Raw genomic sequence first — 22,687 nt, 5'->3', positions numbered from 1 at the left:
AGGACACAGAGTGAAGAGATGATGGGTTTTGACTCAACAGGGGGCTGTCAGAAAGGATAACTGACACTGGAGGACTGGGGAGGTGACTCTGCAGACCTTTAGGCTGAGCCCAAAGGAGAAGCCAACGAGGTGATGGTGGAAGCACATTCAGCAGAGGGAGAGCATCCATGGGGGCTCAGAGGCCTGAGTTTAGGGAGGTGGAGGGTGGCCACTCTGGCTGGAGTCTGGGGTTGAGAGTGGGGCCAGGTCATGCCAGACCAGGCTAAAGATTTGGGATTTTGACCCTAGGAGCCATGAGAAGGAAACATTTATTTGATCCATCTGCAATCTGAGGTTTTATTCCCCTACACGCATGTGTGTCTGTGGCATCTATGTGCATTAGAACAAATGGGTGAATGGCTGACCATGGAGAGTGAACTGAGGGTCCTGCCCGCAAAGGGCTAACAGGATGCTGGGACGCAGGCCAGTGGACAGGCTCTCTGGGGAGAGGAGACGTGGGGCGGGGCTGTCAGTGAGTTCTCTCCCTGATCAATGAGATCCAACTAGCACTCACTGAGCACCTGTTACATGTTCACATGCCCAGACCTTAGCAGCTGCCTCAGGGAGACAAAACCAGATACGGGCATTTTCCTACAGAACCCCGAAACCCCTGACAGTAAATCTGAAAGCACCCCCAGATATCTCAGAGGCCAACTCCTGCATTGTACAGATGAAGGAATGAGAGGCCCAGAGAGGGTGGCTGACCTGCCCAACGTCACACAGCAAGAGTGGAGACCTTGGCAGAGTCGGAAGCAGCTCCTCCCACTGCACCTGCCAAAGCTGAGGCACGGAGACTTCCGCTCAGGGTTGTAGCCCCAAACAGGAGATCTTCAAACTCTGACTTCTCAACCTGCCACCTGGATACAAAATTCCCGTGCCCGGCAGCCTCAAGGATATATTACACTTTCTGCTTGAATCAGAGCACCCCCGGGGCTGTGCCGAGTCCTGTGCTCTTATTGCAGTAAGTACAACTCTCGCCCCTAGAAAAGGAAGAGATTTTCCTGGGTGCATTATATCCACGGCATTATTTTACCTGACACGACCTGGAAAATGCTGGGCATCAGGCAGCAGCTGAGATGAGTAGAGAAGGCAATGACCAGAAGGCCTGCCTTTTGTCCCAGGCACTGTGCTAAAGCACCCGCCCTTCCTTGTTTCTTTCACCTTTGCATTCCCATGAGGCAGGCAGTGTTATCCTCATTTTACAGATGAGCAAATTGAGGCAGGACTGGCGCGATTACAGGACGGGCGCGAGCCCACTGCTGGTTAGTGGGGCACAGACTGGATTTGAACCCTGGTCTCTCTGGCTCTGGGTCTCAGGCTTATCATCACTCAGCTCCCTTCTTCATTATAAAGGGACATCGACAAAGGATAAAGTCATCTCACTGTGGGGAGGCTGTCCTCCAGGCTCACACAAACACTGACATCCCACTGGATCACCCATTTTCACTTTCAGGGAACGGAGGTAACCTTGCGAGAGCAGGGATGCACTCATGGCACCAACCTCAAATGGGCGTCCTTGGTTCCATGTACACCCAGCCCAGTCCCCTGGCATCTGGCATCCACAGCCTGGTCCTGGGCAATGCCCTGGAGGACAGAAAGGACAGGGAATCCAGAATGGGAAGACTCGGGTTTTTCCAGTCACCTCCTAAACTGGCAAACCTGGATAAGCCCCTCCCCACAAGCTGCCCAGTTGTTGCTCAGAGCAGCAGCCCCCTCCAGGGACAACACCAGGAGTCCCATCTGATAAAGGCCACCCTCAGCCCTCCTCACCCATCCTTTCTTTCCTCCACCGTCTCCACTCTCTTCATCCTCACTCAAGTCTGCCTAATAGGTGTGCGGGAGAGTCCGAATGAACGAACCAACTCCCAGCTCGTCCACAAGCTCCCTGAACACAAGCTGAGCGCTCGCCTCTCTTTATTACCTCACAGATGGCAGAAGGTGGGTCTTCAGGAAACCTGGGGCAAAAAGTCCTGGCAGAGAGGTCAGGTTCCAAGACCAAACAGTCACGTGACCTCAGTCAATCACTCCCCTCTCTGCTTTTGTTCAGTGGGATGACGAACCTGCCGATGGGAGAACATCTAATAACGGCGCTTGGACGGGACAAGAAGCAGTGACTTCTATCAAACCCAAGGTCAACCGACAGCCACCCTTTGAGGCAGATCCCCGAGCTGCCATTTACTGAGCCCCATAACGTGCCAGGCACTGTCCTAAGTGTTTACACACATGATCTGCTTTAATCCTCACCCTGACTTGGAAGGAAACTGAGATTCAGAGGCATTAAGGCATTTGCCAAGGACACACGGCTAGGGAGCGGGGCTGCCAGGATTCAAAGCCTGAGCTGCCTGACTCGAGGGCACCGCACCTCGCTGCCTGTGTACGTTCATCGACCTGCAGGTCATTCGTTCATCTGCATCACTGTGCACCTTCTGTGCGCCAGGCACCGTGGAGGAAGGTGAGAAAGACAGCTCACAGACCCACAGCCCCGCAGGCACAGTGTCCTGCTGGAAAGGTGACGGAGTCAGGACACAGGGGAGGCTCCATGCCTCGACCAACGGGCAAGGCGTCCTGTGGGCAGGGCTTGGCCTGCGGGGTTCGGGCCACACAGGGTGGCGGGGAGAGGAGACGTGGCTGCAGTTTCGGTCAAGGGCGGGGGTAAAGGGGGCATGGGGGTGGTGGAGCTCTGTGCTGGCACTGAGGGGAGTGAGGAATTGAGGACCATGCCCTACGGGACACCCAGGCTCCTCACAGGAGCACCCCACCTTCTTCTTGACTCTTAGGAGAAAGGAAGGAGGAGAGAAAAGGACCAGAGTCAGAGGAAAGGCGTTAGGAGAAGGATAAGGAGGAAGAGGAGTTGGGGTATTTTAAACAAAGATCCATTTCTTAGGGCTTCGCAGGTGGCACAGTGGTTAAGGATCCGCCTGCCAATGCAGGGGACACGGGTTCGAGCCCTGGTCTGGGAAGATCCCACATGCCGTGGAGCAACTAAGCCCGTGTGCCACAAGAGAAGCCACCACGATGAGAAGCCCGCGCACCGCCACGAAGAGTAGCCCCCGCTCGCCGCAACTAGAGAAAACCCGCACGCAGCAACGAAGACCCGACGCAGCCAAAAATAAATAAATTAAACAAACAAACAAAGATCCATTTCTTATCTGCAGCACTTAGAACTTTTAACACCCTCAAAGGCCTTCATCTTTAAAAAGAAAAAGTGGAAAGCAGTATTTCCCAAACTTACTAGACCACAAAACTGTCTCTTCAAGAGATGCTGATCAATGTCTAAGGAGCACCGAGGGCCCTGAGGCAGCACCTTGGAAACACTGGGTCAGGCATTGGCCTCTTGTTTTGAAATAAAATTCACAGGCTATTGAATCTGGAAATGCCCTCGGAGATAACCTAGCCTGCCTCTCATTTTATAGATTGGGAAACTGAGGCCTAGAGAGGGAAGAAGGCGACAGAGGCAACACAGGACCCCCACAGCCCGGCTGGGACTTGACCTCCCTCACCCCCGTTTGGCCATGGAGGACCTCGGCTGTGCCAGGGTTCTGGGTTTCCATGCAGGTCTCTCTCATCAAAGTCTGAGCTCCTCAAAGCAAGGTCTGGCCTCCAGCACCTCCCTACCCCAGCTCCTGGCTCAGTGCCCTGCACAGAGGGTACATTCACAAAAGTTCACTGCAGCGTGAGAGGTCTGGGGAGACACCAGGAAGGGCTTTCCGGCAGCTGGGTTCAGATGACAGGAACGAGCAGTCTCCGCTCAGGGCTTCTAAGAAGAGGGCAGAGGCCAACTGCCCTGAGGCAGCGCTGGGCACTGGCCCCGGCTTCCTTGTTCCCAGAGTGGGTGCGGTTGGGAGGGAAGGAAGACGCAGGCCCCAGGAGCTGTCTTCCTGGCGCAGGTCCTCAACCCTCAGCTTGGACCAGAAACAGGGACGGGAGAGAGCGCTTGTCGGGACAGGCCTGGAATGCTGTCCTCCCCGCTTCTCGCCCCGCTGCCACCAGCACTCAGGCCCTCCACCTCCAGGAAGCCACTCCTGCCCACCCCAGCCTTCCTGATCTTTCTCCCCTTGGAACTCTGATGGCAACTCCACTCAGGGAAGACTCCCTGAGGTTGTGCTGGGGCCTCGAGAGGCCAAGACCAAGAGGAAGGCGTGGCCCTGCCCTCGGGGAGCTCCCAGGAGGAAGGGGAGACGGGTCTGGATGCCCGGCTGGCTGCGCAGTGAGGAGGTGAGGCAGCTATGAAGCCATCATCCTCTCCTCCACGGGAAAGTAATACAGGAAAAGAATTCCAACCAGGGCGTGTCCAGGAGTGCGTCCCTGAAGAGAGGGCCTCTGAGCTGGGCTGCAAGCAGTGACGACGGGGAGGGGAAACGCAGAGCAAGTGCAAAGGCCTGGGGGGCAGTGGGGGCCGTGCCTGGGGTCCAGAGGCAGTAGAGCAGCGTAGGATCAGAGCCTGGGCTACGAGGGAAACTGCGGGCACCAGGCCGTGCCCTCCCATCGTTAGCTGGGTGAGCCCGGGCTCATCACTGAACGTCTCTGTGCCTCAGTTTCCTTCCTAGAAGGAGAATAATGACAGCACCTACTGAGAGAGTTGTTGAGACTCCAGGGACAGCGGGGCCCGGAGCTGGGCCGGCCCACAGCGGGGCTGTGGAAGTGCGGGCCTTCGCTGTTGAGGGGCACAGCAGGAGAGGCCTACCCGTGAGGAGGTTATCACACACCGCCCTGGTCTGATGCTGGGATTCAACAGGCAGATTACAAACTCCTGAGGCTAACCCACGGTGGCTGCTCTGTGAACACCTGTGCACTTGAACTGACGTCAGCATTCCCCACCTCTCAGTCCCTAAACTACTTTTTCTAACTAACTGTGGAGCACTTACTCCACACCAAATGTGTATGTGTGTGTGTTCTTTTCTTTTGTTTTTAATTTCGCCTCCCTGCATGGGGTGGGATCTTAGTTCCCCAAACAGGGATCAAAGCCAGGCCCCAGCAGTGAAAGGGCCGAGTCCTAACCACTGGACCACCAGGGAATTCCCTGTGTATTCTTATTTAATTCTCCCATCCACTTGGGATACGGTGATATATAAAATCATCAACAGTTTATACATGCAAAAACCAAGTCCTGAGAGGTTAACAGCATAATCCACCCAAGGCCATATGGATACTAGTGGCAGGATTTCCTGACTCCAAGACCAATGCTCCTTCCACTGCACCCGAACCGAGAAGAACACACCTGTCCAGAGGTGGGGGAGCTCCCACCACCCCCCGACCGTACACTCACCCAGACTAAGCTTTTGTCTCAGTCAGTATTGTACCCTTGACCCTGACCTGTGCCCCTCAGCCCTCCCCCTTTCCAATGCACAGCCCCTCCCATGCCACACCCCACAATTCCCTGCACACCCCAGGGTCACTGCAGTTCTGGTCTCCAGCTCTGGGGTCCAGAGCCCAGCACTCTCCCCTCTCCCTGGAGATTTTGGGTCCTGCAGAGGGTCACCGCCGCCTCGGGGTTCCAGAGACCCCAGTGAGGGAAAGCAAGGCCTCCCAGAGAGCTTCAAAAAGGAAACATGTCTGGACCCCATGCCCAGAAATTCAGAATTAGCCAGTCTGCAGGGGATCCAGGCTTCAATGTTTCTTTAAGACTCCACAGTGACCCTAACGTGGAGCGAGACTTAGAAGCGGTACTCAAGGCGATTGCTGGGAGCTGGTCAGAAACGGGGAGCTGGGCCCAGGCCTGAGGAACGAGTGAGAGGACAGCCTGGCCCACGCAGGTCTCACCCCCACAGTGCCTAGAGGTGGGAAAGTGCCTTCCCTGCTCAGCCCTGGCTCGGCTGAACAGGAGATTTCGCCATCTCACCTTGGGGTGTTCTGAGAGGCAGGCCAGGCAAGATGGTCATCACCCCAGGGGACAGATGAGCCACTGGGACCCAGGACGGGGAGCCAAGGGCGGGCCTTCCACGAATCAGGACCAGTGCCCCAAGAGGGGGACTCAGGGAGCTAAGGGGTTAAGGGTCACAGCGAACCGAAGCAGCTCCGCCAGGCAGGGGCATCAGCGGGCTTTGGGCTTTACTTTGACTGACAGAATTTCATTTGCTCTGCTCCTCTCAGGGGCCCATCTGAGGAGTAAATCTGGGACCAGCTTCACAGTGCCCAGGTTGGATCGCAGAAAAACCCTGATACTCCTGAAAGGCCTCTGCCCAGGGAAGGAAGCCTGAACCTCACCATTATACTCTCATGTTGGGCCCTCCCTGCTGGGGAGAGAGAACAGGCCAGAGAGTGCACCAGGCATCACACCTCACCCGGAATGGGCAGGTGGGATTCGGGGTGTGGCAAGGGGGTCACCAGCATCCTTGGGGAAGGGTCAGGAATGAGGGGGAAAAGGACCCCTCCCACCCCGAGCAGGGAAGGGAGCAGAAGCGGGCGCTGACCAGAAGGTTGTTCTGTTAAGGGCAGAGGCACCGGTGTCCTCATCCAGGAGCCCTCCCCCTCTCCAAACTCCCTGCTCTCCGGGGATGCATATGGATCCTTCACCCTCCCCCGCTGGAGAAAGCTGGGCCCCAGGGGCCTGCAACAGATGGAGGGGATCAGAGTTGCCCGCATGGTGGGCAGTGTGTTCACAGCACGGGGTACCCCACCCACGCACAGCCTGCCCCCCTGCAGGCCCACCTGCCTCATCCAGCACCTCTCAGCAGAGAGCCCACATAGCACTGTGGAAACAGGAAGAGAGGGACAGAGAGAGAGAGACGGAGGGAAGGGAAGAGAGAGGCCCCTTCTGTCCAGTGTGGCTCTTCTGCAGACCCAGAGCACCCACTGCCACCCCCACCCCCATCTTGGCACAGCTGGGCCAAGGAGGGTAGGGGAGGAGGCGGGGAGTCGAAAGGGGAGCTGTGGGACCCCACACCTGGCTTCCTACCCTCCACAGCCACCCCTCCCTGCCCCAGGGGGTCTCAGGCCAAGTCACAGACGCCACAGGCACCACACCTCCTCGAGAGGAGGAACCGAGGGGTGGAAGGATGAGCGGGGACCCACCGGGATCGAGAGATGCCACGCAGGCGGGCAGCGGGCGGGCAGCAGCGAGTGTCGGAGACTGCTGAGGGTAGCCAGACACGACCGGCTGGAGGCTCGTCCCTCTGTCCCTCTGTCCATCCAGGGCGGCTCCTCTCTGGGCGGTTCTGAGGCCAGGCGGGCGCTGTTAAAAAGCTTTTTATGTGTGTGTGTGTTAATCACATGATCGCCGTTCACCTGTATTTCGAACAAAGGCAGCTCACTGTTTCAAGGCCCCGAACAAGAGTCTGGGCACAGGGAAGAGAAGGGAGGAGGGGTGGGGGGGGACGGGGGGGGGGGGGGGTGGGCAGCGCCGGGGGTGGCGTCGAGGAAAACTGGGGGGAGATTGTCCAAGGCCGGCGAGCGACAGAAAGAGAAAACCCTTATCAAACTCCTAATTCACTGGGCTCCGAGGGCCCAGACACACTGGCCCGATTGTCTGGCTGGTTGTGTGTGTGTGAGCGTGTGTGTGTGTGTGTGTGTTCCAGTGTCCGCTCCTCCCACCCCCAACATGCCTTCGCCTCGTGTGACTACCTCATTGTGTCCCACTACCCACCCCTCCACCCCCTTGGCCTTTCCCAAGCATGAGGCCTTGCCTAGGCCCCCTTCCCAGCCCCACTCCAGACAGGACTCCCTTGGGGTGGGCCTGGGGCCTCGCCCAGCTGCTGAGCCATCCATGGTCGCCAGTGCGGCCCAGGCTCCATCTGTCCTCCACGCACACCCTCACCTCTGCCTCAACACCCACCTTTTGAGAAGAGAGAGGGGCTGCGATCTGTGGAGGAGAGGCCTGGGGAAGCCTTAGATGATGAGCAGGACAGAAAAATGGAGGGGTCACCCTGCTGGGGAGGGGGCTGACGGGAGAAGTGAGCAGAGCGGAGGAAGAGAGAGGCAGGGCAACTCCCCACTCTTTCTCGGGGTGGGGGGGGGGACATCATGATAACCAGGATTGAGACTCACCCTACCAGGGTGGAGGGAGTTGGGTGCCAGGAAGTGGGGCCCCAGAAGCCTTTCAGACCTACTTGGAGACGGACCCCAGCCCAGCTCACGCCCAGCCTCCTGCACGTTAGTCCTGTCCCTCTACCTTGAGCCAGCCCAGCCCTTGCGGTGCTGGGTGTCCAGTGAGAGGGGACCAGGAGTCAAGCTGGGGCATCTGCACTGGGCAGGGGGTGTGCAGCTTCTCCCCGCCTCACCAGGTATGGACCTGCAATCTTCCTCTCTTTCTGTTTAAGGTGAGAAAGAGAGGGCAGCCCAGGTGCGGGCAGGAGGTGGGGTGAGACAGGCTGGCACTCAACGAGAGGTCTTAAGTGAAGCGACACAGGCCAGCGCCCCACATGTGACAGAGGCTTCACCTGCCTTCTCCTCATTCCTCCCCAATCCTCTGCCAACTGCCCATCCCTCCACCTGAGGCAGAGGTGGGGGGTCCCAGTTGAGCCCAATTTTCCTTCAAGCTACAGGTTGTGACCCTGCCCACCTGCATCCATTGGCTTTCCTGGCCTGACCACCCCACTCCTACACCTCCCAGGATGGGCCTGGGGCAGCAGCGCAGGGAGCGGGCGTGGGGGGGGGGGGCCTGGCGGAGGAGCCCTGAGTGTTGGGGATGAAGGAAAGCGCTGGAGGCTCCACCTTCTGCCCTTCCCTCCCTCCCCTCCCCCTCCCCCTCTCCCCCTCCTTCCTTCCCCAGCCCTCGGCAGCAGCTCAGCGCTCAGTCAGTCTCAGGCTGTCCGGCCAGGGTGGTTGGTGGTGAGGATTCAGGCTCCGTCCTGACAAGGCCGTGGCCTGAAGCTCAGGGCCCCCAGCCCCTCCCTCCCAGCCCACCAGCGTCCCCCACCCAGCCCCGAGCTGGACCGCACACCTTGGGACACGGTTTTCCACTTCCTAAGGACGAGCCCCAGACTGGAGGAGAGGTCCGAGGTGAGTGCGCAGCCCGCTCCTCCCTTCCGGGGCCCAGGCCTGGGACCCTGCGGTGGGGCGTGGGGTGGCGAGAGGCTGACACCCGCATCTGCCCCGCACCCAGCTCCTCCAGGCACCGTCGGGGCAGGCGGAAGGGAAGAAGGAAAGGTGAGAGAAAAGGTGGGAAATTCCAGGAGCCAGGATTAGAGCAGAATAAAGAGTCCGTTTTTCTTCCTTTCCATCAACAAACCTCCACCCAAGAGGAGGTTTTAAAAAAAAAAAACCCAAACCCACCCACACCAAGAGACGGTTGGGACCAGGTGGCGGGAAGACACGGAGGCGGGAGCTAGGAGGCCGAGCCAGGGTCTAGCATGTGCGCGGGGCCCAGGGTCTGTGGTGGGTTTAGGGGGAGCCAGGCAGACGCCACCTCGGGGCCGTGCCTGCATCGCGTCCCGCGCCGCGACGCCGTCGGGGCTGCGCGCACTCCTCCCATCGCACCCGCCTTCCCGTCCAGGTGGGCGTTGGACTCTTTGCGAGGACCCCGGCGGCGGGCCCCGGGGAGGCAGCCGAGGCGGCGGCGGCCGGGGGCGACATGGCGGAGGAGCAGGACCTGTCCGAGGTGGAGCTGAGCCCCGTGGGCTCCGAGGAGCCGCGCTGCCTGTCCCCGGGGAGCGCGCCCTCTCTGGGGCCCGACGGCGGCGGTGGAGGCGGCGGATCGGGCCTGCGAGCCAGCCCGGGGCCCGGCGAGCTGGGCAAGGTCAAGAAGGAGCAGCAGGACGGCGAGGCGGACGATGACAAGTTCCCCGTGTGCATCCGCGAGGCCGTCAGCCAGGTGCTCAGCGGCTACGACTGGACGCTGGTGCCCATGCCCGTGCGCGTCAACGGCGCCAGCAAGAGCAAACCGCACGTCAAGCGGCCCATGAACGCCTTCATGGTGTGGGCGCAGGCAGCGCGCAGGAAGCTGGCGGACCAGTACCCGCACCTGCACAACGCCGAGCTCAGCAAGACGCTGGGCAAGCTCTGGAGGTGAGCGACCCCGACCCGCCTCCGGGGAGCTCCCGCGGGCCCCCTACCTGCGGGTGGGTTCGGGCTAGACGGGCACTGCCTGAGCCTTTCTCCTGGGGCAGCCACCGCCTTGATGGGGGGACTGGAAGGCCAGCTGGGTGCATCGGACCCGCCCTTCCCCCAGTACCCCTTTGTGGTTGCGCTCGCTCGGATCTCCAGCGGCCTAGGCCCGGCTCCCCAGCCGGGGCAGCGGGCTGGAAGGCGCCCCCTCGCGGTTGGAATTCTGTCGGTGGCAGGCGCTCGGGCCTGGGTTTCTTGGGGCGAGAGTGAAGGCGGAAGGGAGGGAAGGCTGGTGGAGGACTCCACACCACAGGGCTCCAGGCAAGCCACTCAAGGGTGCCACTGCCGCCGGTCAGGGGGATTCGGGGGAAACGCTTGGGAAGGAGCCGAAGGCCAGGCTGGAGAGGCAGGGAAACTGAGGCAGCCAGGTGGAGGGCTGGGGGAGTGAGATGGGGTGGGGTGGGGGGGTGCAGGCAAGGAATTCAGATCCGGGTCTTTGAAAGGGTGAGGGATGGAGAACTGCTGAGGACAACTCGGCCACTGCAGGATCTTGTCCTACCCCAGCTGCCTTCTCTGTGCCCTTCTGACCACCCTTCCTTCAGGCCGGGGGCTTCTTCTTCCCCCCGGGAAGGGGACACATGGAAAGAAGCCTCCCCCTCCCACCCGGCCCCAGAGCTGCCAGGCCCGTCTCTTCCCCTCCCTCCCTCTCCCAGTCCAGGCGCCATCTTCTTTTCCAGGGCCCCACCCAGCAGTAACCTCCTACCCCTCCAGCCCTAGACCTGAGAGCCCTGGCCAGGAGGAAACGTTGGTGCCTTGCCTACCCAGGGTCCCTCAGAGTCCCAGGTTCTCTGGAAGCAGCCCAAACCTCTGGGAAAAACAGCCCTCGAGGAGGAAGGCGGCCTCGCCTCAGGTCTGGGGCTTAGGCTGGCCCCTTGGGAATATGTTGTTGACCAGGGCAACCCCGCCCCCCAAGAAGTCCTGGGCAGCTCAGATCGAGAGCAAGGGCTCCAGAAGATGTGCGTCTGCAGAGGTTACCTGATTCCCCACTGGACTGCCCAAGAGATAGGCCCAGAGAGGCAAAGGGACCACCAAGGCCACGTAACAGCTTGGGGCAGAGCCAGGGCCAGAACCGAGGTCTCCTGGCTCTTCGTCCACTGGTCTTCCCACACACCATCCTTGGTGCCAGAAGTGGGTCACGCCTCCACTCTAAGACACGGTCAGGAGGTGGGGAGGGTGAGGGCAGAGGAGAGCAGGAGCGAGGAGCCTCTGAGCTACAGAAAGTTTGGGCTTTGTCAGAGGGGCCTGCCACCCTCCTGCCGCTGCCCTCCCCCTGCCGGCCCCAGCACAGTGCAGATTGGCCTAGAAGGCCAAAGGCTTAAGGTGGTGGAAGGGGCGGGAGGGCCCCCAAGAGACCTAGAGGAATTCCCATCCAGCCCCCTGGCCCCGTCCTTGGCCATGTGTCTGCTAAAGGCCTGGTGCTCCTTCCCGTCCCGCTCTCAGCGCTCTGCTCACCCCAGCAGGCGCTGGGCTCAGTGGCCAACCTGCTGCATGGACTCAGAGGGTCTAACCCTGCCCAGGAGCAGAGGTCAAAGCTAGCTCCTCTGCCCAAGGTCCATACACACTGTGGCAGGGCTCAGCCAGGCCAGTACCCTTGGTGCCATGGGACAGAGAACAGCAAGTGAGAGACGGACAACCAGGAGGGAGACAGGCAGACAAAACAGGCCCTGGGACCACGAGCAGACCACAGTGAGGGCATCAAAGCAAGGATGGACACCCTGCTTCTCCCCCATGCCATTGCCAAGGATTTAAAATTGGACCCTCCATCGTCCCTGTCTGTCCCTGTTCCCTTAGCCCAGGCATGGGCTACCTCAGAAGGACTTGTTCCTGGCCGCCACTCAAGCTGTGCGCACAGGGGCCCAGGGTGCCCCCCAGGGGCCAACCTGGGGTGGGGCAATCAGGAAAGCAGGCACTGCTTACTCAGGACCCAACCCCAGACAATGGCAAGGATCAAAGGCTACGCCAACAGGGGGCGGGCTACCTAGAGCCTGGGTGGGGGCCCCAGGAAACATCTGTATATGCATTGGGCTGGCCAGTCTCTCCAGGGGCTCCTCCTGAAATCCCCCCCACCCCCGGCCCAGGCTCATGACTCCCAGGCTGTCAGGAAGGGGTTTGGTTATCTGGGCAGAACTGGAAATCAGGGGCCCTATACCTGAGAAGAGAAAGACATGCATACAGACTGTGTGGGGTGCTGGAAGGGGGTTGGGGTCAGACACACCAGCGTCCAGGTCCTGGCTCCTAAATGGCTGGGGGAGCGCCGACAGTCACGCTAACCTTCGGTGCCCGCCTGGGAAAGGACTGTTAGATGTTGTTCACGTGGTGCTGGGGGTATACAGGTTGGCCCGCCTGGAGAGAATAATTACAGCAGGCTGGAGCCTCTCCCGACTCCCAGGTCCCTTCCCTGACAGGAGCAGGTGAAGTGGCAGCCAGTGCCCCACCGTGGAAGCCCCCCAGATGGGGTTCCAGTTTGGGTGGGGAACCAGCCTACCCCCTGCCCATCCCTATTCCAGACCTTGGAGACCCAGAGATGAAGTGAAGTGCAGATGAGTATGAGGTTTGTAGTTAGAGCTGTGGTGACTGAGGGCTGGCGCTGGAGTCAAGATTAAGTTTGGGATTGGGTTTACGTGGTGGGGCAGGGCGGGTTTGGGGTCAGGAGAGAGCCTGAAAAGAGCCGAGATTGAAGGTCTGGGTGCGGCTGGGTGGTTTGGGGGTGAGGTTAGCATTGGGCTAAAGCTGGCCATCCCCCCACCCCGCCCCCGGGCTAGATTTCTATCGAGGTTAGGGTACTGCTGGGAACTAGCATGGGAGGTGCCAATGGGATGCAGTGTTGGAATCTTCCCTTCTTCTGGCCTGTGCCCTGGCTCCGTGCCCCCTGCCATTTTCTTGCTGATTCACATCCGGTTGCCAGCTGGACAGAGGGCACAGGGAAGGTTTGGGGTGGAAGAGGGAGTGCAGTGTCCCCAGACATCCTGGGAGCCTCTGTGCTGGGGCCACAGCTGGCTGAGGCGCCCTCACATGCTTCTCCCCTCACCACACACACACCATTGGGCCTGCCCCACCTACTTCCCTAGGCTGGCTGGGGTTGGGGGGTGGGCACAGCTGGGGTGAAAAAGGCTGCATCCCACTCCCTCACTCCTGAGGCCTTGGTCTGGGGTCTCCATCCCGTCACTCAGCTAGAGGGACCCTTGGAAAGTGAAAGTTGCACTAGGGCTGGGCCGGGTGGCCTAGGGGGAGGGCAGCCAGGGGAGGCTAAGCTGCAGAGGAATGCCGCTGCCCGCTAGGAGGTGCCTGGTATGACCACCCCCTCCCATCCTGGGCAGGGAGGGCTCAGCCTTCTGCTGACTGGGTGAAGAGGGTGCCCACTGTGGGGGGGGGGGCAGCTGGAGAGAGAGGCCCTTTGGGCCAAAGGACAGAGCTGCTCCCACAGAGTGCCTTATGTCTCGGAGTCTGAGTGTGTGTTCTTTCCCCTGAGCCCCTCTTTGAGGTACCCCATCCTTCCCTCCTCACCCTGAGCAGCCAAGCCCTGAACTCCCCCTGCCCCAGCCCTGGCCTGAGGCTGGAGTACCCCTGCTTGAAGTGGGCAGGGGTACTGTCTTCAGGGGCTGCCTACCATTGTCTGGGCTTGGACTGGGGACGAGGTCTGTCTGCCCCTGTCCAGGGTCTCAGAAGAGAGTCTAGCTTCCTTTACCCTCTGTCACCCCCCCTGGACAAGGAGATCTGATCTCCCCCAGGAGGCAGTGGCTCCTACATAGTAAGGGACACTCACATCCTGCCCCCTAGGCCCCACCACACTGGGATTCACAAAAATCCAGATTCTAGAGTCGAGGGGTTCCACGCCAGGTCCTCCTGTCCACCCACCCCACAAGCAGCATTAGAATTGCACCTGTTACTCAAGGTGCCAGTCCCCCATCCCCAGGTCTGGTGCACAGCGCTTCACAGCCATTATCTTGGCCAATCCCACACCTGGTGAAGTAGGTGTTATCATCCCCGTTTTATAGGTGAAGAAACTAAGGCTCAGAGAAGTGACTTGCCCACGGTCACACAGCTAGTAAGTAGCAGACACTGGGCTCTTCCCCCTCACCATGCTGCTTCTGTTTGCACACCTCCAGTCCCAGGGAGCTCACCCCCTAACGAGGCAGCCAGCTCCACTTGCAGACAGCTTTGATGACGAGAAACATTTTCTCTTCCTTGAACTGAAGGAAGCTCTATGCCTCTTGTAAGCTCTATTCTAACTCCATGCTCAGGGGCTGCCAGGAGCAGCAGGCTAATTCCTCTCTCAGACTCCAGCCCCCGAGAGATTTGGGGCAGAGATCACTGCCCTCTGAGGCTGTGGTGCCTTGGGCTCACATCCTCCAGTCCATAAATCAAATGGCACAGCCCCCTGCCCGCTGGGCTCCCCGTCCCGGGGCCTCATTTCTTCCAGGGCAGACACTCATGATGTCTCCCCCTCTGCTGCCTCCCCCAACCACCCCACCTCAGGCTGCTGAATGAGAGTGACAAGCGCCCCTTCATTGAGGAGGCCGAGCGGCTCCGGATGCAGCACAAGAAGGATCACCCAGATTACAAGTACCAGCCGCGGAGGCGGAAGAACGGGAAGGCGGCCCAGGGAGAGTCAGAGTGCCCAGGCGGGGAGGCCGAGCAGGGCAGTGCTGCTGCCATCCAGGCCCACTACAAGAGCGCCCACCTGGACCACCGGCACCCGGGCGAGGGCTCCCCGATGTCAGATGGAAACCCTGAGCACCCCTCGGGTGAGCACGGAGCTGGGAGCTTGGGTTGGGGGAGGCTGGGCGGTGGGGAGAGGCAAAGGCTGGCTGGCTTGAGACCCGAGGCTCTGGGAAGGGCTGGCCGGGCTGGGTGGTTGCCCAGCTAGGGTGCAGGGGCCCAGAGGGAGCTCAGTGGGGACTCAGGTGTCAGGCGAGGCGGCTGGGCAAGAGGGCTCTGACCAGGACTGATAGAAGGGGCACTGCTTTGGGGTGAAGAGACCAGTTAAGGAGGCCATGGAGGCCAGTGGGGGAGTTACACCAAAGAAAAGTGGGACAGGACGATTTTGAGAAATGGGAGAGCAGATGAAGGGGAGATCACTGCCTCTTTCCCACCTCCCAGTCTGATGGGGGAGACACGGCATGTGACACTGAGCACGTGCCATGGATGAGCCAGACACAGGGTATCTATCCTGTTTCCTTCTCATTAATGATAATAACAGCTAACATTAACTGAGTACCTACTGTGTGCCAGGCACACATCCAATCACTCTAAACTGTGATGAGGCAGTCACACTGCCTGGGGTGAGACCTCAGGTCTGGCAAATTACTCTCATTTTACAGAGAGAAAACTCTACAGAAAACTGAGAGTAACTTGCCATACAGCTGAGGTCTAAGCCCAGGTGGTCTGGCTCCGGGGCCTCTGCTGGCACCACAGCTGCCTCACTTGTGTTCGTAGCATACAGAACACCGTGCTTGGGGTCAGGCACGTTGGCAAGTCTCAGTGAGCAGAGCTCTGCCTTCAGAAGACACGCTCCGAGTACTCCTTTGTGCCAGACCTGGAAGCAGACACCAGGCATACAAACGAGAAGCCACGGTCCCTGGCCTCAGGAGCCCACTCTAGAGGGATGAAAACAACTGAATTAGTACAGGATGAAACGAGTGCACACAAAGCCCATGAGGGGGCATGACCTCTAGGGAGGAGGCATCGACCTGTCCACCCAGTCGGTCTCCAAAGATACCCAGCTACCCACCAGACTCTGGTCAAGGAAAGCTTCCAGAAGGAGGCCATGTCTGAGCTGCTTGGTATCACCTTTGTTTTACTAATAAGGAAACTGATGAGAAGATAGGGGGTCTGCCCAGGGTCACACAGTAAGTGACAGAGCCAGGATTCAAACTCAAAGTCTAGACACTCTGGCCAGCACAGGACTCAGCATTGCCTCTGGTCTGATGAAGGCACAGGCCTGCCCTCAAGGAGCGTCTGGTTTCCGAGACCATGAACATGTTCTCTCTCCGATGGGATCCTCAATCCAGCCATTCCGCCCTCACACTCCTTCGGAGATTCAGGGACACAGACACACCGGAAGACCTTGGACCTTGTACAGAACAACCAGTTCACTATATTACTGTGGGCCTGGGCTTTCTCTTCCCCTTCAACAGCTCAGCTACTCCTCCTCAGTGAGGCCTTCCCCACATCCCCAGGGCAGGGTGAGCAGCTTCCTGCGCTGATCCCCTGAGCCCTTCACACATCCCCTCATCACAGCACTTCGGATGCTGCCCTCTAGCCATGTGTGGGTCCCTGGATCTCCCCCAAGACTAGGAGCTTGTGCAGACAAGGACCCATTTGATTTACATTTGTATCCCCTACGCCTGGCACAGTGCCTGGCACTTAGCAGTGCCCCCTAAGTGTTTGCTGAATGAATGTGTGAATGAGCAAATGGACAGACAAAGGAACGGGGTAGAGCAGGTCACTTATCTCATTGCTCTCCTGAACAGGCAGGGAGAAAGCTGGAGGAACAATGGGACAGCACGGTGTGTGATGGGAGTTGAGAGCATGGTCGGGGGCACTGGATCACAGGGAAGGTTTCCTTGAATAAGGGGCACTTGAGGTGGCCTTGGGAGGAAGGAGGGGGTTGGAGGTGACACATCGCTGTTCAGGGCCCAGGGCTGGAGGAGGCCCAGGCAAGCCAGCAAAAGCGATGAGGGCGGCAGAGGTCAGCAGAGGGAGCGGCCAGCAGAGGCTGTGTGCTTAAGAGAGAACAGGCGAGCCCAGACCCACAGGCCAGACCCCATCGGGCTCAACAGTTAAGGAACAATGGGAGCAGGGAGGGAAGCCGACTTCAGCTGGTGTGAGGAAGAACTTTCCAATGGGAAGGGCTTTGCAAAATGAAGCAGGCCTCTCCAGGAGGTGGGTAACGTGGGAGTCCTATTTTGGTAGGAGACAGGACTCATTCCTAGGATTGGGGAACTTCATAAATAACTGGAGATCAACCCAAGATCATTACATGCCACCTCGGGCTGCCCAAACATGTAAAACTTGCAGGGTCATGCAGTGATCAGTCCTCAGCCTCTGGAGGCATCTTGTCTGAAAGTGAACCATCAGAATCCAGCAGCCACTGACCTCGGTTCCTGCTTCCTTTCTGTCTCCCTCCCCCGCAGGCCAGAGCCATGGCCCGCCCACCCCTCCGACCACCCCAAAGACAGAGCTGCAGTCGGGCAAGGCAGACCCCAAGCGGGATGGGCGCTCCATGGGGGAGGGTGGGAAGCCTCACATCGACTTCGGCAACGTGGACATCGGTGAGATCAGCCACGAGGTAATGTCCAACATGGAGACCTTTGATGTGGCTGAGTTGGACCAGTACCTGCCGCCCAACGGGCACCCGGGCCATGTGGGCAGCTACTCGGCAGCTGGCTACGGGCTGGGCAGCGCCCTGGCTGTGGCCAGTGGACACTCTGCCTGGATCTCCAAGCCTCCAGGTGTGGCTCTGCCCACGGTCTCGCCACCTGGTGTGGATGCCAAAGCCCAGGTGAAGACGGAGACCGCGGGGCCCCAGGGGCCCCCGCACTACACTGACCAGCCGTCCACCTCGCAGATCGCCTACACCTCCCTCAGTCTGCCCCACTATGGCTCTGCCTTCCCCTCCATCTCCCGCCCCCAGTTTGACTACTCTGACCATCAGCCCTCAGGACCCTATTATGGCCATTCAGGCCAGACCTCTGGCCTCTACTCGGCCTTCTCCTACATGGGGCCCTCACAGCGGCCCCTCTACACGGCCATCTCTGACCCCAGCCCCTCAGGGCCCCAGTCCCACAGCCCCACACACTGGGAGCAGCCAGTATATACGACGCTGTCCCGGCCTTAAAGAAGGCCCTGTCACCACCACCCTCGCCCTGCCCCTTCCCCCAGCCCTCGCGCCCTGTTCCTCGCCCATCTCAGGCCCGGTGGCGGCTGTGGAGGCAGCTGCAGAGGCTGACAGCTGAGGGAAGGCCTTCTGTCTGGCCCACTGCCTTTGATGACCCCACCCCGTCCTATCCAGACTCCAGCCCAGGCACAGCCCTGGGCTACTCGGCTGGGCAGAGGAGAAGGAGGTTGCTTGTTGCCCCAGACTGAAAAACGAGGGGCTGCACCTTCCCCCCAGGAATGACCCTCGATCCCAGGATCTGAGCAGGCCCCGCTCACCCTCCTCTGGGAGGAGGGGAAGCATCCAGGGTCAGATGGGAATTGGAGGCCTTGCCACTCCTGTGCCCATGTTTCCTCTTTCGTGGGCAATAAGGGGACTGACATAACCCGTGCCACCTGCGCCATGTGCCTAAGAGCAAGGCCAGCCAGAGACCTGCGTCAGTGCCTGCAGCAGGCTCCGTCTGCCCCTCAGGGGCTGAGGACAGTTCTGAATAGCCTCGAGGGAGAGGGGGTGGGGGGGGAGCTCAAAGGGAGGTCTCCTCAACCCTTCAGTGCCCCCTCCCCTCCTGAACACAGGAATGGATTGGCACAGAGGCCCCCAGATCCAATTTCATGCCAGTAACCTCATTCTTTGTCTAATGGAGAAAGAGGACCCAGGTCCTACTCCACTACAAGCTCCCAGATCTTGAGGCACATCCCAGGAGATGAGCAGGCAGGGACCCCAGGATTCGGAGACAATTCACAGAGCCTTCCTCCCGGCTCCCCGCCAACTCCCTCTCCCCTCACCAGGCTCTGTGGCCCCTGCTCTGTCAGCCCCAACTCCTTGGGCTTCCCAGAGTTAAAGGCTGCTCAGGCCCAAACCCTCAGCTCCAGGGGGAGACCCAGGGCCCAGCACCCAGGTTGCTGGCAGCAGGCTGAAGACACTAAACTCCTGACATGTACATTCTGCCCTGGCCTTTTGCCCTTTGCCTCCCAATGGTATTTGAATAAAGTATGTAGCTCTGTTCTGCCCCTATTTTCCTGTTCTGCAGCCCCCCCATCCACATGTAACTCATTACTGCCCCCCTCTTATTTATCTCAGTAGCTCCCTCTCCCCCTTCCCCTCTGCTAGGTACTCTAGCCCCTATTAACTCTGCATTAAGCATTCTACATAATAAAATTAAAGGTTCCGGTTACCTGCTTGGTGGGCCTGACCTGGCCTGTCTCTTGGTCTCTTATCCCTGTACCTGTGCTTTTTCAAACACTTTCTGAAAGTAGCTAGGGGTAGAATGCAAAGAACAGACAATCCAAAGGTCTCCTCTCTCCCAGTGCAGCAGCTTAGGACAACTGGCATCACAGTGGGGTCAGTGTGTGCTCAGAACTGAGGCCTCAGATGGGAGCTCTGCCCCCAGCCCAGCTGTGCCCACACTGCAGGTGGGCCACTTGCTGACCCAGCTGGAACTCAGCGAGAGCGCCTTCCAAGCAGCCCTTTCTCGCCCAGCAGAGAGGGGGCCTTGCAAAGAATTCAAGGAACAAGTATTCGAAAGGTAGATCAGGCCTCATGTCTTGCTGTCTGCAGTCAGCAGGCCTGGTCCTTTAGGATGGGTGGATGGGCCTTCTCTCACTGTACCCTCCACTTGCCACCTCCCCCAATAACACACACAGGCGCGCGCGCGCGCGCACACACACACACACACACACACACACACACACACAAAACTTGTCCAACACCAGGATCTAGCCGAGTCCTCGTAGCAGCTGCCTGTGTCTAAGTGTAAACCAGGATGGCAGACGTGCCATCTAATCCTTCAGGGTTTCCTCCCCAAAAGCTCTTTCCTCAACGGAATTCCAACCTGCACTCTGGCGCCAGGAGCTCCTCCACCACAGGGACAGGGAAATCTCTTCCCCTCTTCCCCGTGCTCCATTGATAGACACCTCCAATGGCTGGAAGTCCTTCCTTACACTCAGCTCATAGTAACAGTAATAGCTACCATGTACTGGGTGCTCCCTGGCCAAGTGCTTTATATCCTTCAGGCCTATGAGGGAGTGGGTCCAATCGTTATCCCCATTTCCCAGATGGGGACCTGACACTTTGCGAGGTGGGCGCTGAGAAGTGCTGGTGCAGATTTTGAAGCCAGCTGACTCCAAAGCTTGCGCCCTTAACCATCTCTTCCACCTGCCCTACTTCCGCTTGTAATCTAAAGCGATGATGCTTTCACGGCTCCAGGCCAGCATCCCCAGATCTTGTATCTATTTCTTCTGTGGGCTCCAGCCCCTCACCTCCTAGTCAGGACCTTGGGCGGGGTAGGGGGCACCAAGAACTAGCCCAGTCCTCCCGAGTGGCCAGACTGCCATCTGGAAGCTATGTCACGCAAGCTCTTCAGGCCACTTCGCCAAAACCGCTGGCTCCCAGGAAGGGGAGTGGTAACTACAAACCCCTGCTCTTGTAGATAAAACCTGCGGCCAAGTCAGACCACCTGTATACAAGTGGTTTTCTAGTGTTTTGTTGATGTTGTTGTGTTGTAGATAAATGCAGGATTTTATATTGATCTTTAACAGATTTCATCTTGTTGCATCTGACCATTTCCCCACCTATATTAAATCCTTCAGAATTCCGAACCCAACTTATAGTTTTCCTGAGCTTTATGTCTGAAACTTGAATATCCTCATTCAGGTCACTAATGAAAAAAGGTTGGAATGAAGAGGGACATGCCCTGTGCACACCACTAAAAACCTCTCCATCCATTCTGTTAACTATACTCTTAGGGAAAAGACTGTCCAATCAATTCTGAATCTAATTTTATCACCTTGAAGTACACGCTTCTCCATCATAGCTGCACAGAAAGACTGCCTGATGCCTTGTTAAAATCAAGGTTCACTGTATCTGTGGCATTCTTCCAACCTACCAGACCAGTAACCATTGAAAACAGAAAATTTGGTTCACTTGGTGATATTCTTAGAAACCCTATGCCAGCTCCAGGATCCTTTTATTATCCAAGTGTTTTCAAATATGCAATAGCCTATTCTAGAATTTTGTTAGGGATCAATCAGTACCAACCTTATGTGCTCATAATTCTTACAACCCACCCTTTCCCTCTACTGACAAGCAGGACATTAGTCCATTTCTGGTCTGTTCAGTATTTCCAGTCTTCTCCTGTGCTCAGTGGGATTGCGGACACGGAGCTGGCAGGGCAGGTGGGAGGGGCTACATCAAGAAGATGAAATCACCACCTCCAGGACCTTGTGAGGCTCACTGGAAAGTCACTGGGGATACGGGAGAAGGGGAAATGGCCCAAAAGAACAAATAACCCAACAGAAGTCGGGAGACCTAGCTTGTGCTCATGCCTTAGACCTGAGCTTCTGGATGAGCTCAGGCCTCAGTAGTGGCTCCACATGTAAACAGAGAAGGGGCAGGTGTATCGGGAGAGGGCTGAGGAGACTATGCCGTGGCCTGGCCGGCTGAGCAGGAAGGGGCTGACTCCATGAAAGAGCAGCAGAATGGGAAGGGGGAAATGGGAGGAAAAACACCCCTTTCTCCAACTCCTCTACACCCTATCCCCTAAGGGTTAACCCCCTCCCTCTCCCAGCCGCTTCTCTCCTCCTCCACCCAAGCCCCATCTCCCTTTAATCACATCTGATACTGAGCGGCCCAGCAGGAACAAAGAGACCATTTAGAGAAACGGGGCCAAGAAAGTGACCCCCGCACTCTGGGGCGGCCGCCTGGATGCCAGCACAAAGGCGGCATTTCAGAGCTGAAATTTCAGCACCCAACTTGATTAAAGGATTCCACAGGCTTGGAGGAGGGTGGAAGGGGGTGCGAAGTCCACTGCTCCCCCAAATTAACCCTTCTCCAGAGCAGCAAACACCCCTCCCGCTCCTAGGGATGCTCATCACTCCCACCCTGTCCAGGGGGCACCCACACCCAGGGTCCCTGCCTCTTGCAGAGGTCAGGCAAGCTCCTCCTCTTCGTGGAAGGGGAGCTGGCAGCAGAAGGGAGGTCAAGGCTGGAATATTCAGGAAGCCCGTTTTCCCTTCTATCCCTGTTGGTGTCAGTATACACCCTCTCCCTGTCATCTGTTCCCCCCACCCGCCAACCCCGAGAAAGGGAGGAACCAGCATGATTGATTGGGTAAGCAGAGTGAAGAGAACAGGACCCATTAGAACCTAGGGCAGAGAAAGGGGAGCTCCAGTCCTGATTTAATGTCACGCCTTGAACCCAGAAGCCCTGCTCCCCTGCCCACCATCATCCCAGCACCCATCCTAGTGAAGGCCTCGGAGGAGCAGGGGCCCCACACAGAAGGGGAAGGACATCTTCCAGAAGCTGGGAAGGAGAGGGTATGGGTGTGGCAGACCAGAGAGGTGGGTCATGAAGGATGGTGTGTGGGGAGTGGCCTGATGAGCGGGGATCGGGGCGGGGGAGGGGAGGCAGGGGTGGGCAGGTGCTCGGCCCTTGGTCCAGCTGCTGACTTGCCCGGCAGGGCTCTCTCGGGGAGGGCAGGAGATCACTGCATCCCCAAGCTTCCTGCTGGGGCACTGGCTCCTGAAAGGGGATCCGAGCCCACGATAAGAGGCTCGAGGCAGGTCCTTAGGAAACAATGGGTGGCTTGATGAGACCTGCTCTGTGATACTCCTGAGAAGGGAGAAGCCCCTGCAGCCAGTCCCCACTGGAAAGGAAATTGGGGGTTTCCGTGGCAACCAGCTCCCTGGGCACAAAGGCTTGTCTGTCTGCTGGGAAGGCAGCTGAGGTGTC

The 22,687-nt window shown here is 58.6% G+C and overlaps 1 protein-coding gene and 1 pseudogene across 1 annotated transcript; one reads left to right on the top strand and one right to left on the bottom strand.

Moving 5' to 3' along the window:
- Positions 1–3,069: 3,069 nt before the first annotated feature.
- Positions 3,070–9,549, bottom strand: LOC114886202 (annotated as a pseudogene).
- On the top strand, positions 9,374–22,628 carry SOX10 (SRY-box 10). Its single transcript, XM_029205677.1, has 3 exons — positions 9,374–9,981; positions 14,557–14,825; positions 17,217–22,628. The coding sequence occupies exons 1-3, from the start codon at positions 9,548–9,550 to the stop codon at positions 17,918–17,920; spliced, it is 1,407 nt and encodes a 468-aa protein (XP_029061510.1). The 5' UTR covers positions 9,374–9,547; the 3' UTR covers positions 17,921–22,628.
- Positions 22,629–22,687: the final 59 nt, after the last annotated feature.

This window comes from Monodon monoceros, unplaced genomic scaffold, assembly GCF_005190385.1.
Source record: "Monodon monoceros isolate NGI ecotype Baffin Bay Population unplaced genomic scaffold, NGI_Narwhal_1 Super_Scaffold_6, whole genome shotgun sequence".
Classification (NCBI taxonomy): domain Eukaryota; kingdom Metazoa; phylum Chordata; class Mammalia; order Artiodactyla; family Monodontidae; genus Monodon; species Monodon monoceros.
Note: the sequence above shows the minus strand (reverse complement) of the source record. Positions and strands in the feature narration are given on the sequence as shown.

Excerpts from the sequence above, each read along its gene's own strand:
- SOX10 (XM_029205677.1), top strand. The coding sequence starts at position 9,548 with ATGGCGGAGGAGCAGGACCTGTCCGAGGTGGAGCTGAGCCCCGTGGGC. Across the intron at positions 9,982-14,556 it reads ACGCTGGGCAAGCTCTGGAG|GCTGCTGAATGAGAGTGACA; the intron begins GTGAGCGACCCC and ends ACCCCACCTCAG. Across the intron at positions 14,826-17,216 it reads AAACCCTGAGCACCCCTCGG|GCCAGAGCCATGGCCCGCCC; the intron begins GTGAGCACGGAG and ends CCTCCCCCGCAG.